The 23,067-nt window shown below is 37.1% G+C and overlaps 1 protein-coding gene across 2 annotated transcripts in view; it reads right to left on the reverse strand.

Moving 5' to 3' along the window:
* The window catches only part of LOC115209413, a 56,822-nt gene that overhangs the window by 1,324 nt on the left and 32,431 nt on the right, over positions 1-23,067 (reverse strand). The window contains exons 1-2 of one of the 2 annotated variants that reach the window (XM_036500880.1): positions 15,691-15,813; positions 13,617-14,655 (exon numbers count right to left, since the gene is read on the reverse strand). In XM_036500880.1, the coding sequence (XP_036356773.1) occupies positions 13,617-14,312 (696 nt within the window). In that variant the 5' untranslated portion in view covers positions 14,313-14,655; positions 15,691-15,813. Of the gene's footprint in view, positions 1-13,616; positions 14,656-15,690; positions 15,814-23,067 lie in introns of those variants that run through there. The other variant, XM_029777822.2, reaches the window with a different exon arrangement.

The following is a 23,067-nucleotide window of genomic DNA, read 5'->3' on the forward strand; positions in this document are numbered from 1 at the left end:
AAAAGGCTTTAGTCCCTGAATATTTACTTCATGTAAGAGTCTCAGCGCCTCATTTTCTAATGGACTATTAATTGTAAGAAGTGAATACCTTGATTTGTTTTGGGTTTTTTTGTGTAAAAAAAGAATAGTTTTAGTGAAGCAAAAAATCGGCGGGCGTTTTTGTCTTCTCCCATCAATATCATCCTTTTTCATCATTCATCTCATCAATGTTTTTGTCCAGCCCGCAAGCTACACTGTGTCATGCCTTTATGACAAAATTTTGAAATAAAGTCTGTATAAAAAATGCAGCCAGCACGGCCATTTCATCACAAATGCTGAGCATCATAGATGGTCACTGGGGATTGTTTTTGATACAAGCAAAATCTTCGACTGATCCCCGCCCCGTGTTTTCTGTGAAACGCGTTACACCATTCAGAATTTGATCGTACCGTGTTATCCCGTATTAAGAATGCATGCATTGGTGATAAACGAGGCTACATTTACTAGAAAACAAAAAGAAGACAATGACGTTTTTTTTCTCCTGAATTTCAACCATTATATATCACGGTTAAAGAGAATACTGTCGTCTTCGATGAATGCTAAAACAAATATAAACCAGATACAAAAATTCTTAAAATTACTCATTTGACTTTGATTCATACGATGAAGGACGGCTTTGTGTGATTGTCTACAACCACCATACCGAAAACGAAATTAATTCAATTGACGAAATTAACAACAATCACTATTTAAAAATAATGGTAACATCAACAAATAACCTCGCCATTATACACAAGTACAAAATAACAATAAATGCTACTATAATAAACAACACAAAAACGATAGACGTACAAGCGTAACTACTATTGCTGATAAATCTTCAGCATAAGAACATAAGCAAGGGTGATAGTGTGCGACATTTGTCAATAGTAACATATTCATTATTATGGCTTTCATAATGGCGGCGAGCTGACACAAACGTTAGCACGCTGGGCGAAATACGTAGCCGTATTTCGTCTGCCGTAACGTTCTGAGTTCAAATTCCGCCGATGTCGACTTTGCCTTTCATCCTTTCGGGGTCGATTAAATAAGTACCAGTTAAGCACTGGGATCAATATAATCGACTTAATCCGTTTGCCTGTCCTTGTTTGTCCTCTCTGTGTTTAGCCCCTTGTGGGTAGTAAAGAAACAGGTATTTCATCTGCAAAAAAAATGCAAAAAAAAGACAGGCGGCGAGCTGGCAGAAACGTTAGCACGCCGGGCGAAATGCGTAGCCGTATTTCCTCTGCGTTACGTTGTGAGTTCAAATCCCGTCGAGGTCGACTTTGCCTTTCATCCTTCCGGGGGTCAATAAAATAAGTACCAGTTGAACAATGGGGTCGATGTAATGGGATCAGTCCTGCCCCCACCAAATTGCTGCCCTTGTGACAAAATTCGAGATCGACTAGTCCCGTCCCTCAAAATTTCAAGGCCTTGTGCCTTCAGTAGAAACGAATCGCTAGCACGCAGTGCGAAATGCATAGCAGTATTTCGCCTACCGCTACGTTCTGAGTTCAAATTTCACCGAGGTCGACTTGGGATGGTGGGGGTCTATAAATTAAGTACCAGTTAAACACTGGAGTCGATATGATCGATTAGTCCTTTTCCCATAAGTTCCAGGTCTTGTGCCTTTAGTAGAAAGTATTCTTATGGCTTTCATTTGGGTCATAGATTAATAAGTAAAATAGTAATATTGAATAACGTCAGTTGCAATTTTTAGCTGTGAAGTTAAGAAATTTGCTTTTCAGTCGCTCTGCTTTCGGTGGACTTGGTCAAGTGTTTTACTTTGCTATTTTCTTTCGCAGCTTGCTTACTTCAGTTGTTACATTTCACCAAGCCATTCGGTACATCCTTCTTTCCTTTGTCCGTTATTTCTTCCATGTTTCCTTCCTTCAATTTTTATCCTTACCTTCTTTTTTTCTTCTTTTTTAGTTTCAGCTCAGAGCTGCGGCCATGCTGATGCACCGCCGTTTTGTGCTACACTGTTATTACTAAGAACCTCCTCTAATATGTGGCACTTGGTGAAGAATGGAGTTTGATATAGCTACCCTCATTTGCACCTCTTGCCATGTGGTAGGTTCATCTGGGACTCTCGACAGGAAGAGGTCCAGCTTTGATTTAAAAACCGCTACATCTACTTTGTGTATGTTCCTCAGACTCTTTGGGAAAATATTAAAAAGCTGTGGATCCTTGAAACCCAGGCTGTTGCAGTAGCTGGTCCTGCAGCGTGATGGCTTTGCTGGGATCTTTGGCACACTGCAGTGTCGTCCCGTTCTAGTATTGGTTCAATGCCAAAATTTGGCACAATTCCTTCCAGGATTTTCCAGATATATATTACTGCATACCTTTCCCGTCTTCTCTCCGAGGAGTAGAGTCTTAGCTGTTTCAACCTTTTTTTTTTACATCATAATTTCCCTCGTCCCTTCGTTCAGTCCTTCATTTCTTTATTCATTATTTCTTTCTTTCCTTACTTCCAGCTTTCATTTGTTACTCTCTCCTCTTTCTTTCACACGTCTTTCATTCATACGTTATTTCCTTCCATGTCATTTTCTTTCCTCCATTGCATACTTTTTACCTCCTATCTTTATATCCTTCCTTCCCTTGCTACTTTCTTCATTCCTTTCTCTTTCACTTATTTTATTCTTCGTTACTTTCAGCTACTTCCTTCCGTTCTTCGTTACTATTTCCTTATTTCTCCCTTTCTTCAACACTATTCTTTCATTCATTATTTCCTTCCTTCACTCCTTTACTTCCATCCGCCCTTTCGTCTTTCTTCCCTTTCTTAGTTTCCTCCTTTCGTTACTTCCTTCCTTGCATTCTTCTATCCCCCGTTACTTTCTTCCTTCACCCTCATCTTTATAATTTCCTTCTTTCATAACTATTCTCCCTTCTTCTTCGTAAGGCGGCGAGCTGGCAGAAACGTTAGCACGCCGGGCGAAATGCGTAGCCATATTTCGTCTACCGTTACGTTCTGAGTTCAAATTCCGTCGAGGTCGACGTTGCCTTTCATCCTTTCGGGGTCGAGAAATTAAGTACCAGTTACGCACTGGGGTCGATATAATCGACTTAATCCGTTTGTCTGTCCTTGTTTGTCCCCTATCCGTTTGTCTGTCCTTGTTTGTCCCCTCTGTGTTAAGCTCCTTGTGGTAGTAAAGAAATATATTCTCCCTTTTCTCTCTTCCTTCGTACTTCTTTCGTTTTCTTCTTTCATTTAGTCCTCCTTTCAGTTCTTCATAAATTGCTTCCTCTATGCTTTCATAATCTTCTTCCTTCCTTGCATTCTTCTATTTCTCGTTACTTTCTTCCTTCACCCTCACCTTTATAATTTCCTTCTTTCATCACTTTTCTCCCTTCATTCGTTCTTCCTTTTCTCTCTTCCTTCATACTTTTTTTCATTTTCTTCTTTCAGTTAGTCCTTCTTTCACGTCTTCATAAATTGCTTCCTCTATGCTTTCATAATCTTCAACCTGCCTGCCTCCATTTTTGCTTTTTCTGTATCATTCATCCGTCCAGTCGTTACTTCCTTCGTGTCAAGGAGATAATTATAATTATCATTATTTCATTATTTTTTTCTTTTATTCCTAAGCTGAATCATTATCATCGTTAATAAAAACAGCACCATCATCATCACCATCATAGTATTTGCTACTAAAGTGATAGAGTAATTCACCTAATAACATAGCAAACAACTTAATTAACTTTACAAATAATTAACCGAAATACACAATAATCTAATCAAACTGTCTTCAACGAAATTTTAAAAGAAAATATTAAAACAATATAGAGGAATGGAAACAACATTTTTTTAAAAAAATTTTTGTAATGTATAATTTAGCCGAAAATAATGGATGTGTACATGATCTTTGGCGGCCCTCTTGGGTGCTGTTCAAGTGTTGGTATCATGAATGAAAAACTTTTAGTTTATATCCACTCAGCAGTTTTGTGTTACGTCACGTGAGAGCATTTTGTCATATTTATGTCAGCAACACAACGATTTAGGATTCCCCTGACGCAGAAAACAAAACGAACTGGCGTGAGAACCAGGTTTTATTTTATTTTGTCTTTTATCTTATCCTTAATTGTTTTCATCAATGTACTGCAACCATGCTGGGGCAACGCTTTCAAGTGGCTTAGTCGAACAAATCGACCCTCGAACTTATTTTGTTTAGTTGATAGATATTCTTTTCTAATCTAGGCACCAGGCCCGAAATTTTTCGGGGTTAGGGGCAGGCGATCAGATGGACTCCAGTACGCAACTGGTACTTAATTTATCGACCTTCAAAAGGATGAAAGGCAAAGTCGACCTCGGCGGAATTTGAACACAGAACGTAAAGACAGACGAAATACCTATTTCTTTATTGCCCACAAGGGGCTAAACACAGATGAGACAAACAATGACAGACAAACGGAAAACGTCGATTATATCGACCCCAGTGCGTAATTGGTACTTATTTATCGACCCCGAAAGGATGAAAGGCAAAGTCGACCTCGGCGGAATTTGAACACAGACGTAAGACAGACGAAATACCTATTTCTTTATTGCCCACAAGGGGCTAAACACAGATGAGACAAACAATGACAGACAAACGGAAAACGTCGATTATATCGACCCCAGTGCGTAACTGGTACTTAATTTATCGACCCCGAAAGGATGAAAGGCAAAGTCGACCTCGGCGGAATTTGAACACAGAACGTAAAGACAGACGAAATACCTATTTCTTTATTGCCCACAAGGGGCTAAACACAGATGAGACAAACAATGACAGACAAACGGAAAACGTCGATTATATCGACCCCAGTGCGTAACTGGTACTTAATTTATCGACCCCGAAAGGATGAAAGGTAAAGTCGACCTCAGCGGAATTTGAACTCAGAACGTAACGGCAAACGAAATACCGCTAGGCTTTTCACCTGGCGTGCTAACGTTTCTGCCAGCTCACCGCCTTCTGATATATATTCTATTAGTCTGTTTTGTCATCTTTGAATGAAGCAAACTGTATTTCATGACCGCCTTATTTACTGTGACCTTCATCTTTTCAGATGGTAATGTAAATTTGAAGGACATTTGGCATCTATTTCTAGAAAGTCAAGCGATCGCATGGATAGTACTGCCTCGACTTCAAAACGTTAATCCACGGGATGAGGAAGATTTATGTTATATCCACCAATTTGCAGCTCAAGCACGATTACTCCTGTTAGAACTTGATTAAATATATATGGTGCTCGTAGTTCTATAGCCGTCTCCGCCTACCCACATACCTCACCTCTACCCCACCCTCAGCCTAAACTACAACCCACCCTTGCTTTCCCCACTCTTGCCTGCCCCACCTCCTAACACCATCACACCTAAACACACGCACACGCCAATGTCACCAGCCTTCTTCCACACGCAATACAAACTCTTTTATACACACGCAGGCGCGCCTTCGTTTTGGAATCACCACTACTTTATTATCTCCCCTTCTTCCTACCTCTCCTCTGTGACCCTCCTGTCGGAATTTGCCATGATAGATCACTAGCCACCTCACATTCTATATTTTCTCTCCTTGTTTCTTTCTGTGTACCTTTCTGTGGAAGAGCATAGGCTAGAAACGTTAAAGACTTTTTCACTTCCCGAGCGTTATACTAATACATCTGTTTGTTGTCTACACCACCTGTCTTCGTGTTTTTGTTTTTTTCCCATCGAAAAATACCTTAGGAATGAGAATCCACGTTTGAAATTTCCCCAAGACTCCTAACGAAAGCTGGAGTGTATATCTGCCGAAACGTTGTGTTAACAACAAACAAGATGAGGACAAATATCCGTCAAATGTAAATAATGTAGATAATTTCTCATCTCTGAAATATAGAATTGTATGTATTCTATCAACTCCGAAAAGATGAAATGCAAATTCAAGAAGAGCGGAATTTGAAATTCTGAATGTAAAGAAACGGATTAAGTAGCTACAAGAGCTTTTTCAGACATTCAGCCGGTTCGCAATCTTCAGTTTCTTCAATAATGGTTTGAAATTTTAACATAAGGTCAGAAGTTCGAAAAAAAATGGGATAAGTCTATAATTCGACATCAGTGCTCATCTGGTACTTATTCTGTCAACCCCAAATGGAAGAAAAATACCACCAAGCAACTATTCGCTCGACTGACTAGTATTCGATCTGAAATATACTTGTGATTCCCCTAATGATTGATCCTGCTTGTAAACTTTGTTTCCCTCATGATAAACAAAGATAGTAAATTCAACTAAAGTCTGAACATAGCAAAGAGAAAATTCATACACTTTTATACACAACTATCAGTAAATCGAAATATACCTTCGGTTTCTTCTTCGATAATGGTTTGTGATTTTAACACAAGGCTAGCAGTTCTAGGAGATGTGATAAATTGATTACATCGACATCAATGCTCAACTGGTACTTATTCTGTCAAGCCCAAAATGAAGAAAAGTAAAAAGTAGTCCCCGGTGGAATTCGAACTCAGAACATAAAGAGGGTGGGAAAACTACTACCACCAAGCAACTATTGGCTCGACTATCTACTAGTATTCGATCTGAATATACTTGTGATTCCCCTAATGATTGATCCTGCTTGTAAACTTTGTTTCCCTCATGATAAACAAAGATAGTAAATTCAACTAAAGTCTGAACATAGCAAAGAGAAAATTCATACACTTTTATACACAACTATCAGTAAATCGAAATATACCTTCGGTTTCTTCTTCGATAATGGTTTGTGATTTTAACACAAGGCTAGCAGTTCTAGGAGATGTGATAAATTGATTACATCGACATCAATGCTCAACTGGTACTTATTCTGTCAAGCCCAAAATGAAGAAAAGTAAAAAGTAGTCCCCGGTGGAATTCGAACTCAGAACATAAAGAGGGTGGGAAAACTACTACCACCAAGCAACTATTGGCTCGACTATCTACTAGTATTCGATCTTGAATATATTTGTGATTCCCCTAAGGATCCATCCAACTCGCAAACTTCATTTTAACTAGAATAAACAATGATAGTAAATTCAACTAAAGTCTCGAGATAGCAAAGAGAAAAATCATACAGCTTTATATACAACTATCAGTAAATCGAAATATGCTGAAGTCCAGACGCAACGTTCACTTCAAGTATTATAATATTGAACCACTATAAAATTGGTCTGAATTAGTCTATAACTCATTTATATAGTAGGACATTATATTTCTTGTATATAATGCTATATTTATCATTCAGTTCTAATTCATCTATATTCTGCGTTATAGGAAATATAAATTATATCTCAAAGCCTGTCATGCCTCAGTATTTCGTATATTTCAATGCTATAAAACTTACAAGAAACGAATAAATTTTATAAATATATATATGTATATCTAAATCTAACTACCAAAATATGATATAATACACATACATGTGTGTGTACATGTACGTATATGTATAGGTATTTATGCATATGTGTGTGGCTGCTAAGACTAGAGATACTAGAGCGCAAGTACAGACAACAGAGTGGTCTAGAAAAACATGATAAAAAATATTCTTGGTTTTTCTCTCTCTCTCGTTATATATATATATATATATATATATATATATATATTATATATATATATATATATATATATATATATATATATATATATTATATATATATAAAGTTAATCCAAACTTGAAAACACAAAGAGAAAACACAACAAAGCGAAGACGTGGAACAAATATAGTATTATTGGACGCTCAGGAAGGAAGGAAAGGAGGTTTTAACGTTTGGAGCGGAGCTCTTCGTCAGAAACATAGGAAAAGGAAAGATCCAAAAAAAGGAAGACGGAGGAAAAACATCACCAACGGTACACACGGAGAGAGAGAGAGACTTTATTTGTGAGTTAACAAGCGATGTAAAGAAGAGGAACCTCTTAAAAATTATCAAGTGTATCACATGGATTCGTTGGTACACGTCTACATTTTGGACGAGAATACACAAACTTACTCGAAACTGTACAAGTTACCTACTCTGAACTGTATAGTTATTTACAGTATATCTCGAAATCTCATAGAATCGCGTGTCACTTCGTGTATTCTCATCCAAAGTGTAGACGAATACCATCGTCCCCATGCAGAAGGCTTGATAACTGGTAAGAGATTCGCCTGCATGAAACCATTTGTATTATTTTTAACCACAAATAAAAAGTACGTATCCATTGATGTGGTTTTCAGCACTCATTCTCTCTCTTCAATATAAGCGTATATAAGCTTTTCAAATGCCAGTGAATATTTTATTCACTGTTTTCTGTGTATCGAGGCACGAAGTTCTTTCAAGCAGGTGATGATCAGATCAACAAGCCTTTAGGGCGGAGAAACGTCTATCGTTCTCATGAGTCACTGAAGCAACGCTGTTTATCTCACTCTCATCTTCAAGCTGTGTTTTTAACAAAACAAGTCTTTGAAGAAATTTAATCTCTCTCGATATATATATATATATAAATAATAAAAGGGTAAATAAATTTTTTCGATGGCTTTTTAGACAACCAACAATTATTTACTGGTAAATTTCGGTATGTAAATATGACTTTTAGCGTCGGTAACTTCTTTAGAGTTCAGTATATATAGTAGTATATAAGTAAAAGGGCAGGCAACAGGTTGCTCTGCCGCATACCGAAAGAATTAGAAATGGCATATTTTGAGATTGGTAATATTAACAATACTCGCAAATAAAATACAGACTGGAGTTGTAGTGCTCCAAGTGAGCTATACTCCGCTTAATAATCTGAATGGAGGTAATAATATAAGCAGAAACTAGAGGAACATAATGACCACACTCAAGATCACACACATGTGTGTGTGTGGTGTGTGTGTGTGTGTGTGCGCGCGCGTGCGTGTGTGTGTGTGTGTGTGTGGAGGCGCAATGGCCTAGTGGTTAGGGCAGCGGACTCGCGGTCGCAGGATCGCGGTTTCGATTCCCAGACCGGGCGTTGTGTGTGTTTATTGAGCGAAAACACCTAACAGCCCCACGAGGCTCCGGCAGGAGGTGGTGATCCCAGCTGTACTCTTTCACCACTCTTTCTTCTGTTGGCCTGCTCGCTTAGCCAGCGGGGTGGCGTCATTGAAGGCTAAAACAATGCAAACGCATTGTGACCAGCGATGTGTAGCAACATCTGATTATCTGGTCGGTCACGTGATCACGTGATATGTATGTATGTATGTATATAATCTTCTACATTTATAAAACGGATATAAAAATTCCAAATATATAAGCTGGCAAAAAAGAGTTGTACTTCTATTTGAAAGGGCCAGTCTTGGTATTCTGTATCATGCATAATCTCTCTAAGAACTATATTAAGAGTACGCATTGTCTGTGGAGTGCTCAGCCAGTTGCACGTTAATTTCACGAGTTTGTTGTTCCGTTAATTGGATCAACTGCAAAACTCGTCGTCGTAACCGACGGAGTGCCAGTCTTGCTCATACATACAGATAGATTTACATACACAAACGTACGCACTCACAAGTGACAAAGATTGCGCAAGAAAATTAAAAGAAAACTGCACCACTACAAAACAAAAATGAGACTTGAAATCTAATACATAGCCATGCTTGGAAGTCTAGCGATACCATTAGCGCATTGAAAGAGAAAAAAAAATAGTTTTAACTGCTTTCATGTAATTAAACTATTCAAGCTAAGGATCTTTTCGGTTTAACCGGCAGTTTTTTCTAGCGACGTCATATGAAATTGTTACCCATAATTATGACCCTAGTATCGATCTATTGCATTTCAATCTGTTTTTGGGTTGGTTAGGGTTAGGGGAAAGGGTATCTTTTTTTCTTCACAAATGTAAATAAACCCAACCTGTTTCTTAAACGAGGGACATATTCATACGGCAAAGAATGTTTTTTACCTCAATAGACGTCATTGATTGGTTGAAATTGCAGAAATTGAAGAAAAAACAACAACAAATCCTTTAGTTACCTAGAAATTATGTTAAAAACTGCCGTTCAACCCGAAAAGATCCGGATCAACTGCGAAGCTCTTCGTTGTAACCGACGGAGTTCCACTCTTGCTCACACGTACACATAGATTTACATACGCAAACGTACGCACTCACAAGTGACAATGGATTGCACAAGAAAATTAAGAGAAAAATGCAACACAAAACAAAACAAAAATGGAACTTGAAATCTAATACACAGCCATGCTTGGATGTCTAGCGATACCATTAGCGCATTGAAAGAAAGAAGAAAAAAATAGTTTTACCTGCTTTCATGTAATTAAACAATTCGAGCTAATTGTGTCTTTATTTTGGTTTTGTAAACCACACACACAGAAACACACACAGGGACAGCGAGAGAAAGAGAGAGAGGAAAGATCACTATCTTGTTAGGATTATTTTTTAGAATGTTTTCCTATGTTTATTCTGAGTCGCAAAGTGATTAGTAGTTATCGCTTTTAATTGCTAAAAGTCTCAATTTGTCGTGTCGATAATGCGTTAGAGCATTGTCTAAAAGGTTAATGGTTTGCATCCCATCATGGGTACCAACACAACGTCATTGATATATATTTTTTTGCTTAGTCAAAAGAGTAAATCTAGCATCAAATAGATAAACAGGTAGGTGCTATGAGTAGGTTTACACCTGTAAGTAAATAATGCTATCGTTTAATTTGGTGGTTTTGTTTTGTTCAATTTCCTGTTCTGTGTATAACGCAAAGACAACAAGAGCGATGAACTTGACCAGGTTAAACTACTCTGTTATGTAATTAACGTAAAATATTCAGCGTTACCTCTGCGATTCAATGAGCTGTGTGATTCACCTCAGGTCGAAGAGAAGACGAGAGTGTATGTTTTTTTTTTGTTTTTTTTTAATAAATACGTGCGTGGGGGTAAGTCTGGCTTATGTCATTAGATTAGTGCTGTTGATTCGTATTCCTTATATGGGACATATCCACACGTAAACTATAGTTTCATAAATCATCTCTCTATTCCAGTTAAATCCAACCAGTACTTTTATTCACACACACACACTAAATATATATATATATATATATATATATATATATGTGTGTGTGTGTGTGTGTGTGTACACTTTGGTCTATGTATATATATACATGTGTATGTGTGTGTACACTTTGGTCTATATACATACATATATTCTTTTATTCTTTTCTTTTATTCTTCTACTTGTTTCAGTCATTTGACTGTGACCATGCTGGGGCACCGCCTTTTAGTCGAGCAAATCGACCCAGGACTTATTCTTTGAAAGCCTAGTACTTATTCTATCGGTCTCTTTGCCGAGCCGCTAAGTTACGAGGAAGTAAACACACCAGCATCGGTTGTCAAGCGATGTTGGGGGGACAAACACATACACACAAACATATACACACACGAATATATATATACATATGTATATATATATATATATATATATAAATTATATATAGGTGTGTGTGTATGTATGTGTATATATATATATATATTATATACAGGTGTGTGTGTGTGTATGTATATATATATATATATATATATATATTATATATATATATATATATATGTGTTTGTGTGTGTGTATATGCATATATATATGTGTGCGTATATATATATATGCATATATATATGTATTAGTATATATATGGATGTATGTATATATATATATATGTATATATATATATATATATGTATATATATTTATTAGTATATATATGTATATATATGTGTGTGTTTATATATGTATATGTGTGTATGTATGTATATATCAGTTCATTTTAATTGTTTATGTTTTGATATATCAAGAGGGAACATCCATTCGTTCCTCCTAATTCTTAAACTAAATATATATTTTATGAGCGTTGATAACTATATGGCCTCTTTACAGTATATATATTATATCATCATCAAATCTATTCTAGGTTTCAATTCTGACATCCGACCCGTTATCAGTTCTTGTTTTTCGATATCTCTCCTTACTTTTAGATTAAATTTTGACAAGACATAATTATTCTAAACTAGCGTTGGAAATTGAATGAGCTGATTTGCATACTTGGGAGATGTAATTTCCAAGGCAAATGATTCTCTCTAAGAACGTGTGTTTAAACTAAAACAATTAGGATGTAAATACACAAAAAGCTTCACTTAAATATTCATTATATTCTTTCATTCCATTATTCTTTTATTCTATTATTCCCTTATTCTATTATTCTTTTATTTGTTTCAGTCATTTGATTGCAGCCATCCCGGAGCACCGCCTGTAGTCGAACAAATCGACCAAGAGACTTATTTTTTGTGAGCCTTGGTATATATTATATCGGTCGCTTTTATCGAACCGCTAAATTACGGTAACGTAGACACACCAAGATCTATTTCTTTACTACCCACAAGGGGCTAAACACAGAAGGGACAAACAAGGACAGACAAACGGATTAAGTCGATTATATCGAACCCAGTGCGTAACTGGTACTTATTTAATCGACCCCGAAAGGATGAAAGGCAAAGTCGACCTCGGCGGAATTTGAACTCAGAACGTAACGGCAGAGGAAATACGGCTACGTATTTCGCCGGGCGTGCTAACGTTTCTGCCAGCTCGCCGCTAAAATCGGTTGCCAAGCGATGTTTGGGGGGGGGGTACAAATACAGACACACAAACGCATATCTATAAATACTATGGGCTTCTTTCAGTTTCCAGTTACCAAATCAACTCACAAGGCTTTGGTCGGCCCACGGCTACAGAAGATGATTACTCATGTGCCACGCAGTGGGACTGAACCCGGAACCAAGTAGTTGATAAGCAAGCTTCTTACCACACAGCCACACTTGCTCCTATCAGAATTTTCTGCACCTCCTCCCGTCTCTCCTATCTCGTCATTTACATGTTTCTACTCTCGTTAGTGCAATGAAAATAGCAAATGTCAATGAGTCGCTAATATGCTTCTTTCACGCTATAAAATCTGAAATGTTGGAGGACTTTCCAAAATGGTTAGTGAAACACTATTATCAGCCAAGAATCAAAATATTTAAGCTACCACGACTAATCAGTGCCTGTTTTTATTTACTCTTTTAATTGTTTCAGTCATTTGACTGCGGCCATGCTGGAGCACCGCCTTTAGTTGAGCAAATCGACCCCAGGACTTATTCTTTGTAAGCCAAATACTTATTCTATCGGTCTCTTTTGCCGAACCGCTAAGTTACGGGGATGTAAACACACCAGCATAGGTTGTCAAGCTATGGCGGGGTGGGACAAATAGACACACACACACACACACATATATATATATATATATATATATATATATACATACACACACAGGCTTCTTTCAGTTTCCTACTACCAAATCCACTCGCAATGCTTTGATTGGCCCGAGGCTATAGTAGAAGATACTTGCCTAAGGTGCCACGCAGTGGGACTGAACCCGGAACCATGTGGTTCGTAAGCAAGCTACTTACCACACAGCCACTCCTACGCCTATTTGAGTACATTCTTTTAAAAAGCAAGTTAATTTCGAATGAATTTCAACCAAACACGCTCCACAATTTACAATGGACTGTCACCATTTTAAAACCCTTTCTCGTCTAGCGGCATTTATGGAGATGTATAAAAGACAAAAAAAAGAAACAAACATAGATAAATGATATACTTACCAATTCTGTTTTTATCCATCCTAAAGCGTTGTTTATTCCTTCTTTCCGATCATCGGTTAATTTTCCATCGGTTGCCTCGTTATAAGTTAAAGGAGGGAAGCGCGGAACCCCACTAGAACCAATATATTTTTCACACCATTTCTGATAACTCTGTCTCCTAGTAGACAATTTTAAGCGGTTCGCCATTGCTTTGACGCCATCAAGACCAGGTGGGCTCGTTGGGTCGCCAAAATTGTAAAACTTGTCAAAATCCACGTAAGGTAGTTCCAAATGTGTATCACCATTGATATCGTTGTCATCAAATGAATCCCCTTTGTTATCATCGTTCTTCTTGCTCTGTACTTGATGGTTAATTGCATTGTTTGTTATTGATATAGGTTTAATACTTTTTGTGGAATGTGAAGTTTTATTATTATTATCGTTACTGCTATTAATCCCTGTTGTGATATCCCTATTTGTGGCGTTGACAGATTTTTTTTTCGTGTTGTTGGTGCTTTCGCCTTCCAAAATGGTTGGTAGTACCGGTGTCTTGGGCAACGCAATACACGGGGATGGTGTTCGGTCACATGCTTTGTTATAGAGACCATCGTTGAAACGCTCATGTTCATTGATAATTGATAAAGTCTTTGGATGCTGCGGACGCATCTTTTCCGTTGTCATAACAGAACTGTTGCTATTCTGTGATGTCTGAAACATATGCTGCTTTTCGGTACACAATGCCTGCTTCTTTCGGCCATTTTCGTCTGTTTTACAAGTATTGTTCGATTCTTTCTGTCGTGTAGACTGTGCGTTCCCGTGTCTATCGTCGCTGTTGCTCGAATGTTTCGAAGGGAATTCAAGGTAAACATCGCAAGGAATGTGATGACAGTTTGATGCAGACTCTATTCCTTGTTGACTATCCCTTCTTACTGCCAGTCTGCTCTCCGCGCCTAAAATTCCATAAACCTCTGCCGTCTTGAATTGTTGAAGTTACAGAAAGTATCGCGATAATTGTTCGGCAATAGAAATCTCTCCTGGTGAAGTACAAGTAGTATTACATCTGAAATTGGAATGAGAAAAAAGAACGGTTAAATGAACATCTAAAACAAATAGTTTATGTAACATGATCTTTACACGTATGTACTTTAGACGAATAAAATTTAAACGTAAGAGGAATAGAAACAAAGTGCATTAAAGAATATGTTTTTGCTTTCTTTAATCATTTTCGTAACGACTAAGCAGCACTAATGATAAGAAAATATGTTTCTAAAGATTATGAGAGCTGGCGTAATGTTTTTTTTTATGGGGTTTTTCTTTTCTTTTTCTCTTGTATTTTGTAGTTTAAGGTTGAAAAGAAAACATCTGCTATTCGATGAAGATATATATTCAGAGAACTAATCACGGCTGACTACAATGCAATAGATGCAAGCAGTAGTACAGGCAACCGCTGAAATATTGCAAACAGCAAATTTACTGCCAAAAATCTATTGTCATTAAAGAAGGACAGTATAAGAAACTGAAAGAAGACATAACATCTGCAGTAACAATTATCGAATCTGTTACAAAAAAAAAATGTGAGGAAAACCGTTGGGGGTTTTGTGACTGAAGGAGTGGGTTGCTAGAAAGGAAAGATAAAATATGACTTATTATCAGTACAAAAATATCATATTCTACAAACTCCATATTTTCAGAAGCTACAACACTGAATTATTTTGGTTATAGCATTATTCTGCATTCCACTTTTGTGAAATACTGTGAGTGTTTGAGATCTAATGCATTTTAGATTAAATTAATTACAGTAAATGTATTTTAATAGAAATAATGAGCGAACAGGCTTATTTCGTTTTTCTTGGATGCTAATCAATAGAAGTGCTATTCTATTTTAATATGTTTATGCATCAAACTTGTCATACGCTAATTAATATTGATGTGCGTTCTCATAAATAAAACACAAACGCTTGAATTAAATACAGACTATTACTAAAATATTACATGAATTTAAATCGGGATTTTCAAACAGTTAAGAGACATTGTATTGGGCACACTTAGATTGTTACATAAAGCTGCATTAACAAATAAGTTTAAATTTACTCACATTTTCAATGATAAACCAGAGGAACAGATTAACATTACATTTCGGCCAAGTATCAGGAGAGAATAACAAACTTGTGCATCAGAGTTGCTTACGTAACAATAGTATAGATTAATGAAATCGCGTAATTTTTTTAGAGAATGTAAACCTTCCATTGGTATATTTGGCTTAAAACTACAGCAAGATATATAAAGAGATAGAATCCACGCAAATGAATTGCATAATTGACTGCGTTTAAGCTGTTGTTCTCCTGGGTTGGATTTCTAAATCTCAGAAATATCGACCAGCGAATAAATATAAAGATTTTGATGAAATGGTAAATATTGAATCCTTTGTGTTAATTTCGATTATTTACTCCGCCAGCTAGACTTATCTGTATGTGTTAGTCTAGATATCTAACTGAATCCAGAATAATGCTTATAATTAGATAAATTAGCTAATTTTCTTTTTAAATTTATAGGGTTCTTTTTTTAATTAAGAAACCTTTGAAAACATTTGCTTCGTGTGCTGTAATTGCTTAATCGATTACGTATACCGCCATCTAGCCTTATCTGTGTATGTATATATATATATATATATATATATTAGTCTAGATAATATAGCTGAATCCAAAATAATACTTATAATTAGATAAATTAGCTAATTTTGTTTTTAAATTAAGAAACCCTTGAAAACATTTGCTTCGTGCACTGCAATAGCTTAGTCCTGTCTCGTTATAATAATTCTTACTTCGAGAAAAGAATATGGGAAAATATATCACTGCTCATGGTTGAGAAAACTACATCACAACACGATTTATACGCTTCAGAAAAAAAAAAAAAACATTGAATAAATGTCTTTGTACATATAATTTATAACTACGAGACACTAATGCTTCTATTGTGGCTACGATTTCAAAACCCAGTTTTTTTTTGTTTACAGTGTTTACTAACATACGAATAATAAAGGAAATAGAGCGAACAGACAATAGCAGTAGTTTGTTTTCTTTATATTTTATTTAAGTTTTATGATTATATTTATTTATCGTTATCTGCGAAAAGAAAAATTCCAATCATTCGTCCATTGTTATTTATATATGTGTCTGTATATGTACGTTAGATCATATCTGTTTGTGCACGCGCATGAGTAAACGTACGTCTGTTCGCGTATTTGACTTCACTTTGTCTACATTTTTTTTTTCTGGACTTTATTTATTATCCCATTTTGAAGTGTACTGCTCTAATTTATATTACATCTATGCCTCGTACTGTGATATCTCTTTTTTCTTCGTTTCCATAGAAACTAAGTTATTTTTATATGGATTGGCAGAATCGCTAAATGTCAGAACAATGCTTTACAGCTTTTGTTCTGACACTTTGAGTCTAAATTATGTTGTGGCCGACGTCGCCACTCACCTTTCATCGTTCCGGGATTGATAAAATAAAATGCAAGATAGATTTAACTAACTAATCCCATTGCTCACATATTCCTCGTCTTCTACCTACGTTAAAATCGATAACTATTTAGGGCGCTGGATTGGAAGAATGTTTTAAGATGTCGAATAAAATGCTGTCTCTTTGAGATTTGAATCAAATGGCACCGCTTTGGATTCTGAATTCAAATCTTGTGGAGATGAAATTTGATTGTCATCATGCCCTAGGCATATATATATATCTGTGTGGTTAATAAATTCCTCTTGCCGTTGCTGGTTTTCGGTTCAGTCCCACTGTGCGGCACATTGAACAAGTGGAGTTGATAGACGGAAGCTATTTGGGAGCATGTCATTAAGATATACATATATATGTAGGAGTGGCTGGGTGGTAAGTAGCTTGCTTACCAACCACATGGTTCCGGGTTCAGTCTCACTGCGTGGCACTTTGGGCAGGTGTATTCTTCTATAGTCTCGGGCCGACCAAAGCCTCGTGAGTGGATTTGGTAGACGGAAACTGAAAGAAGCCCGTCGTATATATATATATAATATATATATATATATATATATATATATATATATGTATTTGTGTGTATATGTTTGTGTGTCTGTATTTGCCCCCCCCAAAAAAAAAAAACATTGCTTGACAACCGATGCTGGTGTGTTTACGTCCCCGTAACTTAGCGGTTCGGCAAACGGGACCAAAAGAATAAGTACTAGGCTTACAAAGAATAAGTCCTGGGGGTCGATTTGCTCGACTGAAGGTGGTGCTCCATCATGGCCACAGTCACATGATTGAAACAAGTTAAAAAGTAAAGGAGTAGGTGTTTATGTGTGTGTATGTTTGTGTGCCTCAGAACCGATTGACCACCGGTGTTGGCGTGCTTACGTCCCCAGGAATTAGAAGTTTATCAAAAGGAATCTGTAGAAATGTACTATACTTAAAAATAAGTACTGGCATCGATTTGCTTGGCTGAATCCTTCTGGGGATAACTCAGCGTGACTGATGCCGAGATCAAATTTGGTTTTCAACATTTGGGAGTCGATAGAATAAAGAACCAATCAAGCATTGCTTCGTTATAATCGATTTTTCTCCGACCATTGTAATTATCATTATGTTACAAATACATTTTTATTGCCTTGCTAATTTCCCCTCTTGTTTTAAATTCCCAAATTGGTTCTTAGTCTTAACTCTTTACTCTTTCACTTGTTTCAGGCAGTTGACTGCGGCCATGCTGGGGCATCGCCTTTATTCGAGCAATTCGACCCATAACTTATTCTTTGGAAACCTAGTACTTATTTTATCGGTTTCTTTTGCCGAACTGCTAAGTTACGGGGACGTAAACACACCAGCATCGGTTATCAAGCAATGTTGGGGGGACAAACACAGGCACACAAACATATACACACACATACATATGTATATATACGACAGGCTTCTTTAAGTTTCCGTCTACCAAATCCACTCACAAGGCTTTGGTCGGCCCGAGGCTATAGTAGAAGACACTTGCCCAAGGTGCCACAAAATGGGAATAAACCTGGAACCACGTGGTTGGTAAGCAAGCTACTTACCACACAGCCACTCCTGCACCTTGTTTGGCCCAGTGATCAGGGCAGCGGCCTTGCGGTCGTAAGAACGCGGTTTCGATTCTCAGACCGGGCATTGTGAGTGTTTATTGAGCAAAAACACCTAAGCTCCACGAAGCTCCCACGCTGTACTGTTTCACCACAACTTTCTCTCACTCTTTCTTCCTACTTCTGCTACAAAGCAGAGGAACCATGGTGTAACCCACTATGGTGTGATAAACTTTTAGACCCTATTCTAGATTGCGAATCCTCTGTACCCCAGGATGGTTCAGCTCTCCACCTGTTAAAAGCCACCGTTTACGGAATAAGGGTAACAATGTAGCTTTCGCACCCGTGCAACCGCCAGTCTATCCCGTGGGTGGGTGGATCTTCAAGTTGCCACACGCATTCTTAGTAGCTTAGAGTAGGCTCGAATTAGAGATTATTCTTTGTGGCTAATGGTGTGAGTCCTGATTGGAAGAAGAAGAAGAAGAAGGAGAAGAAAAAAGATGAAGAAGAAAAAGAAGAAGAAGAAGAAGATCAGCTAATACACGCTACTGTTTCTGAATTTTATAATCGTCAGTACGCCTTTGTAAAATATAATCTTATTTTCTTAATTCCAATGAAAATACTGCCAAGAACAAAAGAGCAAAACGCCTACATCCACATATCCTTAGCTGACAGAGTTAGGATTCCAGTGCAAAATATCTTGGCCATATGCATTATGTTTTTAAAAAAATTTTCCCCGGTAAAATCATTCGTAAACCGGTGTATAATATTTAACACTGAACTTAAGCTTTTTTTCTATTACACAGGTCACAGACTGTGAGATAATGCAATTGTTCTAATTAGAAGCGAAGTTAATGCGTGTGCAGGCTCTGTGATTAGTCACAGTTTGTAGAAAGCCAATTAGGTTCGATAAATTGGTTTTATTTTTAACTTTTAATTTGTTTAGATACCGATAAAACTAATTATTCAGGATTTTTTCCTCTTCTCCCTTTCTTTTCTTTTTGTTTATTTGGAGGATTTTTTAATACTCAGTTTTGTTATTTAATGTTATTAACCTGTCTATGTTTAAAACACTTTGGATTGTATGTAAAACGACAATTTGATCTATAAAAGCTTATTTTGGTAGGGGTTTGTTGTTTTGAAGGGATGGATTTTATCCTGTGTTTTCGTTTGTGTTTGTTACTGCTCTTGCTACCCTTCGTTCTGCCTACATGGTTTTTGCAACAGAAAGAGTCGAATTCAGGCCAAAAAAACAGCGATATAACCTTCAATTTAACTATAATTCCTCCCGCCTACAGCAGTGAACCATTATCTTCACATTGTGTCTTAATTTACTGGGAAGAAATTATTTGGTATTGTATTTTTTCTCCGTAATAATGTTATTAACAGTCAACAACCACGTAAAAATAAACGCAAACACAATTATGGCTATTGTTGGTCGGGGTTAGTTTGATAATGACTGCAGTGTTGCTCTTGCGGTTAAATTTGTTGGTAGCTATGGTGGTGAAGAGAGCAAATGATTATTATTTTATGGTTGTTTTCGTTGTTGTTTAACTCCAGGCCAATCTTAATCGAGTTGGAATCTAAGAACGAAAGCCATAAAAAAAATGGTCACATGACAACTCTAGTCAATGACTGATTTAATGTTTTACTTTGAGACTATTTCATTTAAGCTATTAAATAAAATGACTAATTTTTTTGCATACATATAATATCGTTATGGTATTTGTGATCAGTAGATGAACTGACACAAAGTAATCTAGTTTGTTTAATTAATTGAACTAGTATTTATGACAGTTAAAAAATGAAAATGTGAAGTTTATACTTTGCGATTTTCTTTTTCTGTAATGTTTCCCGTTCAGCTCAAACAAACATTCCTGCTGTGGCCATCTCATCTATTACTCAAACACAGTATCTGAAACTGGATTATTCAAAATATATCCATCCTTTTCCAAAATGGCAGAGTGCGATTTGGGAGGCAATAACCCGCTATTTCGAGCAGACCATGCTGCCTGCTATTCCGATAACATTGCGTTAATTCCTCTAAAGCATTCCAATTAGGTCACATTGTCAGTTACTCGCTCGTCTTCAAATTTAAAGCCCAAAGATAGCTCTCTGAAAGCTGCTTTTATTATAATACAGCCATTTTAATTGTGTTGTACTTAATCAGTTTAATCATTTATTCTGTCGGCAGGTTCCTGATGTGCGTTTCTTAATAATATTTATTATGTGATAAACGATAATGTTATTGCAGCGAATTGTTACACACCGGACAGAATGCATTCAACTTATCCACTCCATCAACTATTGTATAAAGTAGTAGTAGTGGTAGTAGTAGTGGTAGTAGTAGTAGTAGTAGTAGTACGGTTATTTTATTATCCAATGAGAGAGAGAAAGGCAGTGCCCGTGCCACTATCGGTTTTCAGAGACTCCAGACCTAAATGCTTGTAGCAGAGTAAATTCTGCTAAAGGTGGTGGTGTCGTTAATCTTCGCATTGTTTTAACCTTCAAATGACGCCACCCCGCTGGCTAAGCGAGCAGGCCAACAGAAGAAAGAGTGAGAGAAAGTTGTGGTGAAAGAGTACTGCAGGGAGCACCACCATCCTCTGCCGGAGCCTCGTGGAGCTTTAAGTGTTTTCGCTCAATAAACACTCCCAACGCCCGGTCTGGGAATCGAAACCACTATCCTACGACCGCGAGTCCACTGCCCTAACAACTGGGCCATTGCGCCTCCACATGAACGTAAATAACAGGAACAAATACCACCAAGTACTGTTTCCAACGCTCTAACATTTCGACCAACCAGCCTATATTCTCTACCCGAATGGATGAAGGACAAAGTCTGTCATCGCCAGGATTTGAACTCAGAGCGCAGAGAGCAAGAACAAATACAGGAGGGCTAACGATTGTACCATGGCGACGATTTAGAATTGTTAGAACGTCGTCCAAAATGTTTATAGCATTTCTCCTGGTACTCTGCGTTAAGTTCAAACCCTGCTGTCATAAAATTTGCCTTTCATCTGTTCGGGGTCGATAAAATATAAGTACTAGTCATGTACTGCGGTCGATGTAATCGATTCGTAATCGACCCGTCAATATTGTTGGCTTTAAACCCTGCAACAGACCGGCGAACTGTTCGGAGTAAATGGTCTGATCTCAGTCACTTATAAGCCACTGAAACTGGGTAACCTCCCGGGGTTAACCTAGGGGTTAAGGAAAAGAAAGACAAAGAGTGTACCAGTTTATTGTGTAGTCAATTGTCTCGCGACAGACCCAACAGGAATTTATCGATAATTACGTGTTCGATCTCGAACGAACCTGCGGGCGTCCTGCAAACAGTGGTTTCAAAATTTGACATAAGTCCAACAATTTTAAGGAAGGAGTTAAGTCAATTATACTGACATCCTTGCTCTACTGGCTCCTTTTTCATTGACGCGAAAAAGATGAAAGGCAAAATCGACTTCGGTGGAATTTGATATCAGAACTGAAAGAACCGAAAAGAATGCCGCTAAACATTTTGATCGACGCACTAATGACTCTTCCAGTTCGGCAGCCACTTTTTATGCCAGTAATAAATACGTACAAGGTACAAGATTCTATGTAGTTAATCGGCTTGCTAAAAGTAGCAGCCAAATTTCTCCTATCACTTTATATCTTCTTAAATCGGTAAAGACATACTGAACAACATAAACCTAGATATACAATAAGACAGTACTGTCACAATTTGAATGGTTTTAGCCATTTATCTGCTTGATCAAGGATGACCTAGGTTGATATACAACGGCATAAAATATGTTAAATGTCTCTCGCCTTCGTTAAACTACTGTTAAGCTTCACAGAGTGAAAACAATATCTTTTTTTTTTTAGGAGATAGAAACAGAATATAAAGAAAACATTGCCAGAGAAATGTGCCAACATTTCTCAACCGAGCATTCATCATTTTAAATGCTTTGGTTATTTCATGTGTTATGTGTAAATTACATTAATGCATTTTATGTGGTGTCTAAAAAGTTTACAGTCATAAATGGAATGGAATGTTGCCATTATTGAATGTTGTATATGATGTAAAGTGCTGCTCTGTGTTGTTTGTATGCATGTGAAGATGGCGGAAGAATGAAGCTGTTAGCGTAGCGTTCAGTGGTATATGTTATTGAAGGTAACTTCTTATTGTTATTCAATAAGAGTTACAGTTGTTAGTCATTGTATTACTGTTGTTGTATTCAATAGTCCTTGTATGGTAATTGATTTTATTGTTTTTATTGTTTATTTTGCATGATATTATCTCGTGTGTTATATTGTATTGTTATTGTTTGTAAATCGTCTGTTTATTATTATTATTTGTTATTGTAAACGCCGAGGCTGACAAAAGGCGGCGGCGAGTTGGCAGAACCGTTAGA

This window comes from Octopus sinensis, linkage group LG3 (assembly GCF_006345805.1).
Source record: "Octopus sinensis linkage group LG3, ASM634580v1, whole genome shotgun sequence".
NCBI classification, from domain to species: domain Eukaryota; kingdom Metazoa; phylum Mollusca; class Cephalopoda; order Octopoda; family Octopodidae; genus Octopus; species Octopus sinensis.